This window comes from Poecile atricapillus, chromosome 3 (assembly GCF_030490865.1).
Source record: "Poecile atricapillus isolate bPoeAtr1 chromosome 3, bPoeAtr1.hap1, whole genome shotgun sequence".
Classification (NCBI taxonomy): Eukaryota; Metazoa; Chordata; class Aves; order Passeriformes; family Paridae; genus Poecile; species Poecile atricapillus.
In genome coordinates, this window is record NC_081251.1 from 56,393,933 (window position 1) to 56,406,341 (window position 12,409).

Sequence of the window (12,409 nt, forward strand, 5' to 3'; positions counted from 1 at the left end):
AATAAAGATTTGGAATTCACTGCCACTAGAGAACATGGATGTCTCTATGCCTGAAATTATTTAATGAAAAATAAAACATTCACAAATATTAAATAGTTTTGTTATGGTCAGATGAAAATATTCATATTTCACAACAACAAATCCATGTAGGTAAGTTTGAACTTCTTGTCCTGGCAGATTGTTTCATAACTTCACCAGACTAGGGGCTAACCCTTGGACCTACTTAAAAAATCATCAGTAACATCCACTTTCATAAGTATGTCATTGTATCCTGTATTACCCAAAGATCTAATCTGGTAATCTAATTCGTAGTAGAGAATGAAGGCAGAGATATCACAGTTGGTATCTTCTAAACTGAGCTCTCAGCCAGCTCTGGAGTGCAGCACTCACTGAGGAAGAAAAATAAGTCTATTCCTTTTCTGTTGGCAGTGGTTCCTGCTCTACTCTCACACAGGAATTCTGGGCAGGAGAACTGCATTTGGGACTGTCTGTTTTCCTACCCTGCCCTTCTGCGCAGGCATAGCCAGGCATTCACATAATTTTTTTTAAATGCACTTGGGAGGTTGTTTCAATTTTCCTTTTATCTCTCAGTTGTTTTAATTCAGCATTTGTGCATTTACAGGAGAGACAGAAAGCAGAACTGCAGTTACATCCAGTAACAGGGTACTGGTTAGGGTTGTGCCCTGCTCTGTCCAGATGCGACAGCTTTGGGCCAAATCAGTATAAACCTTGCATGCATGCTTTTCCCAGTCAGCCACTCTGAATAGGTGATACCATTTTTCTTGTAGTGAAACAGTTCTGCTTTATTTTAGCTACATATTTTCGTTGCCAAGTTGCATATTTTCTCTCTCTGCTGTGCACCTTAAGTTATTTAAAATACTCCTCGGTATTTTCTAATATTCCCTTGAACTCTTGCTAAAACTGAAGATATTTATAGCTGATTCATTTTGAATTAATAAATGTGTGCTTGAAATGTTTCAAATCTCTGAAGTAATATTTTCGTCCACTATATACTTTTTTCTAGTAATATCTCAAGGTGTTTGTACATCTCTAGAAATAAGTGTGAGCAGTTAAGTCTCATTTCTAACTGCACATACTACAGTGCCATGTCTTTTTTGTTGAAAACAAGTATTACAAATCTGGATAGGAGAATAGACTGAAACCCCTGGTAGAAACTTAACACTTTTTCAATTCAGATTCCATTCTTGTGGTGATTTACACATATGCTTAAATGCATACACCGAATTCAACACTTACTGAAGCCAGTGAAACAACTCATATGTGAAGAAATAATCACATGCATATGCTTTTTAATAGATTATGTGAATACTTGTATTGGCCTAGAAAATAATATTTTGAAAAAAATCCTTTGCTTAAATCTGTATCTCCAAACCACTTCTTTGTATCCTAAAAATTGTCACAATACAGTTGTAGCTGTCTGAGAGAGGAAAAAAACTTTATTTGTACTCTAAAGGTTTATTTATGTTCTCCTTGTAGGGCCAATGACCAGAATCACCACACTACTTTCAAAGTTCAGAGAAATTGCTTTCAGTTACTACGAAGAAATACTATCAATGGTTTTTACCTGTATTTGGATTTAGTGCTTGGCTCCCAGTTTGGACAGAAGTTTGGTTTGCATGCAAAATTTACTAGGTTTTATTCTTTAATCTTGTGTGTTCATTCTTTCATTTCAGTTCACTTCTTTCTCTGCAGAGTAAAAAAAAAAAACAAAACATTGAAGTTTCTACATTTTATTCTCAGTTTTTAAAATATATTGTTTGATATGATGAAAAGTGCAGTTGGAAAAGCAGAGTTCAAAGTCCCCGTTTAGACCTTAATGACAACTTTTAGAAATCTGTTTTAGGAAAATATAAATTTTAAAGTATACACTAAAAAATCTCATTGTGAGATTTTTTTATTTTTTTAATTTAAAGCACTGTGTAAGTAAGGTCTCATGGCAGTGACAGAAACCAGATTTCATTAAAGCTGCTGAATCATGTTACAAAATACTATGACTTGTGATATTTTATTCTTCATTTATAGGTGCAGCTCTAATTGCACATATAAATCCAGTATCTATCTATCTAGTAGATAAAAGCAGCTTATCTGCATTTCTGCACTTGTGTCCAGAAATAGAGATGATGTAAAACAAGTACTTCTTCCAAATGCTTTTGCTGATGCTGAGAGATTTGTTATGATGATGGAGGATGTTTGCTTTCCAGCTCTAGTCACTTGTAAGATGATCCACCTTTGAAGTTGTGGTAAAAACTCTGAAACACTATATTTTTGAGAAGGGTGGTGTTGAAATCTGTATCCTTATCCAGATTTTGTTCTCACAACTGTGCAACCCCATTGACTGTAGCAGAATTGCAAGTGTGATGAGAAATGGATGCAATGAAATAAAACTTAATACACAGAAATTTTATTCTTTATACAGAGAAATACTAGGTTAAAAAAATACACAGCAAGGCCCAAATTTTGTTACTGTATGATCAATAGTTTTAGATGGATACATTACTCAAAGGAGAGTGTTGTCATAAGGGAACATGAATACCATTGTATTTCCAATTGCCAATCTGTATGTTTGAAAAATACTAAGGGAGTGTTGAATTCTTAGGTGTTTTACAAATTTAAAAAGCATGTAGTGTTTAGTAGCACTAAGTTACTCACTACACTGTAGTGATCAGTTTAATGCAATACTTTGGCAAAACTATCCACATTCTGCTCCTGATTACTGGGATGCATTCCACCAAAAAAATGATGAATGCCTCTAAAGAACAGAATATGACCCTGTGTTTTTCTGTGTTTCTTAGGAATAAAGAAATTAACTTAGCCTTCAGTATGGAATAGCTTAAAGCAAAAGGTGAATTTAATAAAATTGAAGTGAGGGAGAATTGTATTTTGCTTATGCAGTATGCTGCCACTGGAGGAAAAGGGAATAAAAGGCTATAGTTTAGCACAGCAGAAAAAGGAGCAAGCTGCTGAAAGCTTGGATAATTTGGGGGTATAGAGATGTCACTTCCTCCCTTTGCCAGGCTGTGAAATTCCTTGTAATTCCCGTTGGTAAAGTTGTTAACACAAACAAAGGCAAAAATGGAAACTTCCATCCAAGTCCTCTTTTGATGAATAAAAAGACATAGACATTCAAGAGAACTAATTTTTCAGTACCATCTTACCTAAATCAAGAGAGAATATATAAAATTCGTTAATTAATTATGGTAAAAGATTGTTAGAATTACACTTTTAAGAAATTATTTTAGTATCAGATGTATATCTAAAAAATGTAAAATACTAACATACCTAAAAGTTACAGTGTCATCTGTAGCTTTGGCAGAAAGATGGCTGTGATACCAGAGGATTTTTTTATTTTTTTTTTAACTAGCTGTTAGCCTCTATATGAAAAGACTGAGACCTTAATAGTTAGCAGCAGAATAGTTCAGCAGAACTTTCAGAGTATGGATTCTTTATTAAAACATTCATAACATACTGCATAAAAGCTATAAAAACATTGTACCAAAAAAATGTTAAATTTATTTTTCTTATTTTTAATATATCTTTTGTTCAAAATGCTAAAGAACATTGGTAGGACATTGTTTCTTAATTCCCTGGGAAAAGCTGTTTCCAGTAAAGGCTGAGTTAACTGACCAGTAAACTGCATATCCTTCTGGAATGTCCACAGGGAGGAATGGAGAAACCCAAGAATGCTCACCATGTAACTCATATTTGCTGCTACTTTTTTACTTAAGGGTCCCTTTCAAGCTTTGTATACAGCAAAAATAATTTCTTATATGACTGGCTTCCCTAAATTTATGAAATTAATAAATTTTTGAGTTTTACGAAGTTTCATTCCTCACAACAAGAACTTGTCTCTGGTTGTGTTTAAAGAAATTACTACACTGGAGTTTTTTGTTTTATTTATTTTTTCTAAATGTATTTTTTTTTACTGGTTTAGTTTTAGTGCATGTATAAATTTTACCTTTCATTGAAAGTTTATATTTTTCAAAAAAAGTAAATGGAATTTTTCTTACATACTTACATATCAAAAGAAGTGCCCTCAGTAAAAACTGCTGACTTTATTAATAATTTAAACTGAAGAAGGCCTAAAAGAGTTTATTTGCTAGGAAAGAGTCATATAGCAGATCTTTTTCAAAGTCAGCCATTCCTTAATTCCCATGTCTCCCAAGTCAGAACCTAAACACCATCTTTTCCATCATGTAAAAAGCACTTCCCCTAGCACACTAGATTTTGCTCCAGGCACAAATAAACAGTGTGAGTCCTAGCACTGTGCCCAGGGAGGTCGGGATCTATTGCTGCAGCTCCCACTTTTCCCTGCCACGGCACAGAAGTACCACCTTGAAGTGGTTTGCATACCGCAGCGTAGGAATCCCTGCTTTGGTTCTCTCCAACCTGATACTGCTCCAGCTTTCTGTTGAGAAGGTCTGTGGTAATTATGGAGGTGCCAGTCAGCTTTCAAAATAAGCAGTAAGTTAAAGCAAGGATCCAGCCCTTGTTTTATATGAAAAATCCCTCGTGCCATTCCTCAGACCATCCTTTTGGGCTGTGTTCACTGTAGTAGTCACGTGTGCATGGAGGGAGGGGGATGAGGGAGGAGAGGTGGTCCTGTCACAGAAGCAGAACAAAATCTGAAAGATGTGCTCGGTGCAGGTGGTGAGGAGCATTGTACATACCTGCAAACATGAGAGGTGCAGACTGCACTTTGTGGACTCAGACTGGATGTTACCTGTAACAGGAGGCTTGACTGAGAGCAGCCAGATACTCAGACACTCACTGAATATCTTTGAACACTTAACGGTGAGCAGGGTAGAAAATGGGGCTTGATGGTAAGGAGTTCAAGTCAAAAAACTCTAAGTGGTTCAACCTCTTCCTTCTCTTGCAGATTTTGAGATCCACTTCAAAAATTGAAACTCCTTCTGAACTTTCACATGCAGTCTCTCCTGTGCTTACTTAAATAAACTTTTTATTTGGTCATAAAATAAACTTGGAAGATTATATGAGAGTTGACTCTAGAGCCATAAATAAAACTAACTTTAAGATTTCAGGGTTGAGATCATATTTGTGCCTAGAACTGATCACTGAACTCATTACTCATCTTGATTGTAACCCTAGAAAATGTGGTGATAAAACACATAATAATTAGCAGGGGTTGGAATGAATACTCTTACCCTTTTTTTTACCTTGCATGCCTTTGACAGATAGGGTGTCATATATCAACTTCCCCTAAGGAGAAATTGTATGAAAAATATTTTCAGGAAGTTTGCACCTTGAAATTGATATGCATTTTTTAAAGCTCAGAATTTATTTATTTGCTTATGTAAAATCAGAATTATTATTACAGACACTTAAAATGGCAGGTGTAAGTGACAAGTAAATGAAAAATTTTTAGAAAGAGATTCAGTGAAACCAGTGGAAGTAATTGAGATGGAGACAAAATGCTTTGTTGCCAGTTACAACAAGTTGATTATGTTAGTCATTAATTGTTCAAGTTAAAGGCTTGATATTTTGGTTTTAAGGCTGAATTGCAAGACTGCAGAAATAAATCAGAAATAGCAGGTACTGAGAAAACTGAAGACAATATAAAAAGATCTCAACTTTTATTTGAAAAAGTGGTGGTTCAAAGCTCTTTCAGGAATGTTATTGTAAATATGTACGGCTTGTTGCTCTTATGAATTTTTTGTTTTCTATGTGTAATTCTTATTTATACTTATAAACTTTTTTAGTTACCATTGAAAATCTGATATGCTCAGATATCTGTTTTTTTCTTTGAACTTAAAACTTAGCTGTCTTCCATCAGTTTTTCAATTATTTTACTGAGATTTAGAATCACAGAGTCCAAGATCTTTCTTTCCATCTGTTTTCAGTCTCTTCTGAGATTTACTCAGTTTTCAGTTTTTGATAGCAGTTTCAGTTGTGAAAAAAGTGCATGTTCTTAAATCCATCTAGTACCCACTGTTTTGTTACTGTTCTCTGTATCCAGCAAGAGCCTCTCTGCAAGGCCGAGGTGAACAAGGAGAGGGAAACTGGTGGGGACTGTGATGGAACCACAGACTCTTAGAAGTTTCAGGCTGGTCAGTGCCCAGGGAGAACATAACACAGCTTTAGTGATGGCTGGAGAGTCTGATAAATACAGCATCATGCACAGATAGGAGTGTTAGAATATGAATGGTTTTATTTCAATTCCTTGATTTTACAGACAAGTCCTGGAGTAGCTGGGAGGCACTCATGAAATGAAATTCAGATGGTAGTTTTTCTTTTCATAAAGTCTGATGAATTGCCAAAAATGCACCTCAGATAAACAAAACAAAAGTTACAAGTCAACAAACCCATCTTGGAGAGGCTTGTAAATTTAATTATAATTTAAATTTCTTGAAGAAGCATGGTAGTTTGGATCTAGGAATTTATAATTTATCTTTGAAATAAAAATACAAATAAGAAAAGGTAAAAGCAGTTGAGTTAGTTTTTCTGAAAAAGCCAGGCATGTTGGAGGTGCCAATATACCATTATCCATTATATGGCTAGAATTTGCCACCCCTGGGGCCTGTGGTGACTTGCCAGAGCCTGCCAGCCAGGGAAATGTGGACAGACCCCAAAGAGGGGACAATCAGAGGGTGGTACAGCTCTCTTCATCAAAGCATCTTCAAACCCTCTGAATGCAAGATCCACTAAAGAATTCAGGAACATACCTGCTTGTCAGTGAATTTGCTCTTCAATTATGAAACTGTTGACCAATCCAAAATCTCACAGGCATCCCTTTCTCCATAAGTATCTCTACTTACATTCATTTTGTGATTTTTATCATTGTATTGCTTGAAAAATATGCTGACTCAAAATATGAAGTGGTTGTGGTGGTTCTCAGGATGTATTAGAGAAGGCTGCTTAATGGCAACAAAATGTGCTGCTGCTGTGTGTCTTTTTCCTTGCAATGTATATTGAGAAGTACTTTACATCCTATGATGAAACCTGAGGGAATAGTAAAAAAGCAACTTACTTGCAACATGGCAGTATCAGTTTGTGACATTTCTTAAAATGCAAAGGCTTGCTGATAAGGTTTTCTTTTTGGTTTGGTATTCTCCTTTTTGCAGGCAAACAGGGAGCACCAGCATCTAATACAAAGTTTAGAACAGGAAAAAATAATATCAGAAGTAATTTTCACTTCTGTGGCTCTAAACCAAGCAATTTTGGTTGCAGAACTAATTGAGAAATTCAAAATACTTACCATTTCATGCTTTTATATTTTCTGAAATGACTGCAGTTTTTCTTTGCTCATGTCTGCTGTTTTCCTTTCTGTTACATTTGTGTCCTTAGAATGATGTTGAAAATAAAGGACATGAAGACGTTTCTGATCTACGTGTCAATAACTAACATCTCCCCCTTAGTAATCTCAGTTTGCAGAGAAATTAATCCATTGCAGGGATGTTGGGACAGTGGTTTCCCTGACAGTCAGTCTGAAAAAGGGGCACATGCTGTAGATGTGATAATTTACTCTGGTTGTCTCTTGACACTACTAGTCTGTTCACCAAATTCTGGCATAGAAATCTTTTATTGCCACTACATGATAAGCACCTTGACAAGTGTGTGGGACTGTACTTTGCCTCCAGGCATCCAGAGCTGAGAAACAATAAAGTTATCTTGTGTAACTGGGAAAAGGAGGAAGACTGGTAGCTGTTTCTTTGGTCCTTTCATTCTCAGTGTTTGTGTGTGACAGAAGACAGGAACACAGAGGTGAAGTGGTGGCAAGGAGTGGCAAACAGTCTGCTTTGGTTTGAAGCTGTTGAGTGAGGACTTCCTCCTGCACACAGGGTTGAGTGGAGGAAGAGGTGGTGTGCTCCTTAACTGTTGGTGGAGTCCAAGCCCAGGATGGTTTTCCGCTGCCTGATGCCTGGGAGAAGAAGAGTCAAATTTTGCTCTTTCTCTGCTACTGTGATGAGTCTCCACTACTCTAAGGACTCTCTGCAATTCATTGAGTAGGATTGGAGGTTTGGAGTCCCCTGTTCATGTACATCCTGGTGCTTTCAGTCGGCAGCATTTTCTGCAATAGATTTTTCCTTTGTTTCCTTTCTTTTGGTGCTGAAAACCCCAACCAATCTTGATTAGCCACCTTCCACATCTGGCATGTTGTTTTGGCAGTTAAGAATGAGGTTATGCCCAAAGCTAATGTCAAGAACAACATCTGAAAGCTGATTATGTTCTCCCCAGTACTTTAAATATGCTTCAGTGGGTTTTCATTGTCAAAGAGGTGGACCTTCATTTATACCACATAATGCAGTAAAGTGAGGATTACTTGGATTTCAGTGCATGAGATTATAGCAGCTGACAGACACCTGTTTAAGGAAGTATATTCTATTTCTAAGTGCAAGTGTTTTATAAAAGTAGAGTGAGATTTCACATGAGAAAAACTTTTGTATTTAAACTTCATTAAATTTTAATGATGGTTTAAGTACCAAAAAAAGCCAAAAAGGGCATCTGGATGGATGCATTTATTAGTGGCCCTTACAGTCCTGACTGTCCATTCTAATAATAAAGCGTGGAACCTGTCAAATGATGGCACAAATATCCTAATCTGAACTGACATGGCTTTCTAGCCCAGTTCATCAATCTTGTTTTATTAGCTTTAGCAGAGCCAAGCTGCTGTCTGTCATTTTGATGCTGTAGCGGTGACAAAAAATGGTGCCGAAAATGTACTACAGGTGTAACTTTCACTCAAAGAGCATTTCTGAGCAGCAATCAGGCTTGTGTTTGCATGGGGAGAGAGTGCCATCTTCAGTTTCATATCCCCACTGAAACAAGGATGAACTTCCTAGTGCTGCCCGATGGCTAAGGAGTGAGGAAAAGTACTGGTAGAAATTTGGAGTTCTTATTTTTGTAAGACTTTTGAAGGAAAATTCTAAACGCCATTTTCTTGTCCCTATTTTAAGATACAGCTAATTCAGCTCTATCTGTTGTGATAAGCAATTTTCAGGTGGTTTATTCTTTTGGTTTGCAGTGCTGTATGAAGAAAACAACCACTGCCAGTTGGATCACAAACCTCTTGTAACCAGTAGCACTTGTTTGCCTAAAAAATGATAGCTAGGAGGCTCTACACTGCTGTGGTTGTGCTGTGTTTTGTAAGAACCATCAATTCCATGTATTCTTTCAGCCCAGAACTGACTTGGTGTTTTCACTGGGGTCCTGGCACTTGACCCTTGTTTTTCTTGGCTCTGTATCATTTTACAGCAGAGCTCGAGGACACTCCTCATCTCTTGTTTCCAGCATGTTAACATATTCAAGTAAATATTATCTGGCACAGACACATGCATTATCCTTCTGGGGAGTATTTGTAAAAGTTTTAAATCCAGATCAAACAATGACATCCATCTTCCTTCCTCTTGAATTTCTTTTATTCATAAGATGAATGTCGCTGGCAAATTTCTTTGATCTTGAAAAAGACTTTCTGTTGCTAATATTCACAGACAAGGTAAGCACTTATAAATACCTGAATTACTTGCAGAGTGTATGCCCAGGTATGACTTTTCTGTATATTTTAACACTTAATAGGGCTTTACACAATAAGGAGCAGATGTGTCATAGCGACAGGAGGTGAGCAGGGACCAGGAAGGTGGTTTCATTAAAAGAGCCTTGGGATAAATGCAGCACATTAGATACCCACTGAAAGACAGGAGCTGTTGATGGGGTGACCTCTGAATGCAAGTCATCTTACTATAAACAGGAGGGTGTGGAAAGCCATTGGACAGAGCCAAGCTTGTTTACTATCTAGATCTCCTCCTAGTTAACTTAAGTAACTGGGCTGTGCTAGGCTCGGTGTGACAGTTCAAGGAAGAACAAAGTGTCTTCAGTTTTCCCGAGTTTAAAAAAACCTAGCTGACCGATGCAAAAGCTTTTTGGTGCCGAAAACCTGCTTGCACACCTTAGCTGCTCTGCAGTGGAAGTTATTTAGCGTGAAACATAACAGATATTCTCTTCTTTTTTTTTTGTCCTGGAAACTGACTTTGCATATCTGGGGAATTGGTTTCTGTTCTTCAGAGACTACTGAGGTAAGATCATGATGGATTTTAATTTGCAATATCGATGCAAATATTGTTTAGTGATAAAATGGGAAATAGAGATGGGTATTGATTCTCATTCAGATTATGTTCTGAAAGGGAGATTTGATTTTAATTCCTGTAGTAGCAGTTTCAAACTTGGTTTTGGAGCAAGGTATTTGTGGTGGCTCTAAAGTGAAGAAGTTTAGATAGATCACAGGACTGGATTCATCAATCAGGTTCTTTCAGGAGCAGCTTTTGTTTACCACAGGAGGTTGCACTGTAAGAAATAAAATGTGTCATTCTATAATGTGCTGCAAATATTATGTCTGTGAGCAGTTCCTTGGTGTATTATTCAATAATACATATACATAGTACAACATATTTATAAGAGAGACTTAAAGGCCAGTGGGCTGAGACAGATGTCTAACATAAGTTGAATTCAAATTAATTATCCCTAAACTACAAAAACTGTGGATGCAAAATTTTTTTTTCTAATACTTAATTCAAATCCTTTTATTTAATTCCTAAGTTGATTAGACATGCATTTGGAACAAAATCATGCCGAAGTGCAGATATGTTAAAACATCGGTCCTACCTCCTCCAACGTTAATGTCTCTGTAATGCCATCTATTATTTTTAATGCACTTTGCAATTGAACATACCATTTTTTTTGGTGAATATATTGTGATTAAAGCTTTCTTCAGGGGACCCATGTGCATGTGCTGCTGTTGTACTCAAATGCTGTTCCCTGCCGTCGGGTCCGTGCAGCAGCAAGAGCAGCAGTGCAGAGGCCACGGTGGGAGCTGGCATGGGGATTACTGCTCCTTAAATGTCTGTTTCATTCAGGGAAACTCAGCTGGGGTTCACTCAGGGAGTGCTGTTTTATTATCCTAGAGCAGCAAGCAAAGTCCCAGGAAAGAAAGTGCAAGGAAATTTGGTCCAGCTGTAAACAGGCATTTACAGCCATAGGGATCTGTAATAGGTAGGGAACCTTTTTGGAAGAAAGGTATGATACATTCTTACAGCCAGTAAGTTCTTCGATTTTGTGCCTGTGGTCTGGTAAGCAGCAAGCAGCAGGATCCAGTTACATGTTTCTTTTCTCGGTCTGTTCACTATTCTCTGAAATACATTTCAGCTGAACAGCTTTTGACTTTCTCAGTAACTTTTGTGCCGTTAAAATTTTTTCTAAAGTAAATTTGAAAAGAGTGGATAAACCTAGTAATATTTTGAATTCCTGAATTAAAAAATAGTTCATGGCAAAGCATTTTTCCAAGATAATTTGAGATCTATAAAAGTATATCTTGTTAAATTGTACAGCAAATCAAACAGCAGCAGCCTTGTGTGAATGTAGATAATATCAAGCAAAAGAACTTGAATTTGGCTTTGGTAGACATCTGTATGTTTGTATGTTTGTGTGATCATGCATGCACATATATATGTGTGTGTTAGAGTGCGCATACAAGGAAACTAATTCATCTGTTGCAGAAGTTAGAAGTCAAGGTTATTTTCGTAAACAGAATGTGGTTTGTGAAAATGTCTGTACATTCTGTTAAATAGAAGAAGCAGATGAAAAAACACACTGCATACTGTCTCGTTTACATACTTACGTATAATTTTTATTTTTTCTTTTCTGTTGTTGTCTTGCAAAGAGTCATACATCATTTTATTGAATTTACATTTACTTTGGGAGACTGGAGGAAATAATTCACACTTTGTTCAGTTTTAAACTTTGAATTGTAAAACTCATTTAGTGAATTTTATTCACAAGGGATTAAAAATTTAACATGTTGTTTCAGTATTTTTAAATAAAAGGAGATCATGGCTGTATTAAATTTATGTACAAAGGGTATGTGAGCAGTTTGCAGAATTTAATGCTGTAGCTAATATGCTACTTGCTTCCTTTTTATATTTTATTTTATTAAAGATATTTTCATTCATATTCCTGGCAAAAATAAATAATGTACATTTCAGTAATAGCTTAACAGGAAAGATAATATCTGTGTGGTTTCTCTTTGCAACACTCAGTCATTGCTCTGAATTAATACACGACTAAACAGTATTCAATTATAAGTAAATATCTGCAGAAAAGGTAAAGATTTTTTAAAAAGCTGATATTAAGATGGATCCCTTTTTAGCTCTAGAAGGATGCAGTTAAAAATACACTTTGATGAAGAACCTGGATTGACTTAAAAAGCATAATTGTTGTAAAGTTTGCATTAGGTTGAACAGAAATCTCTAAGCAGAGCCCCAGGATAGTAAAATTTACATATTATTTTATCTAGGGTTAATTAACTATTTATTTCCTAGATATTGAAGAAAAGTCTTTTGCTTATTCTCACAGTAAATTCATAATTGTTCTTCACATTAAT

At 36.3% G+C, this 12,409-nt stretch overlaps 1 protein-coding gene across 21 annotated transcripts in view; it reads left to right on the forward strand.

Annotated features, from left to right (window-relative positions):
- The window catches only part of EYA4 (EYA transcriptional coactivator and phosphatase 4), a 140,413-nt gene that overhangs the window by 48,788 nt on the left and 79,216 nt on the right, over nt 1-12,409 (forward strand). For 14 of the 21 annotated variants that reach the window (XM_058835091.1, XM_058835095.1, XM_058835092.1 and 11 more), the window contains exon 3: nt 9,990-10,049. The exons of the other annotated variants lie outside the window; for them this stretch is intronic. In XM_058835091.1, the coding sequence (XP_058691074.1) occupies nt 9,990-10,049 (60 nt within the window). The remainder of the gene's footprint in view (nt 1-9,989; nt 10,050-12,409) is intronic. 21 annotated transcript variants of the gene reach the window in all.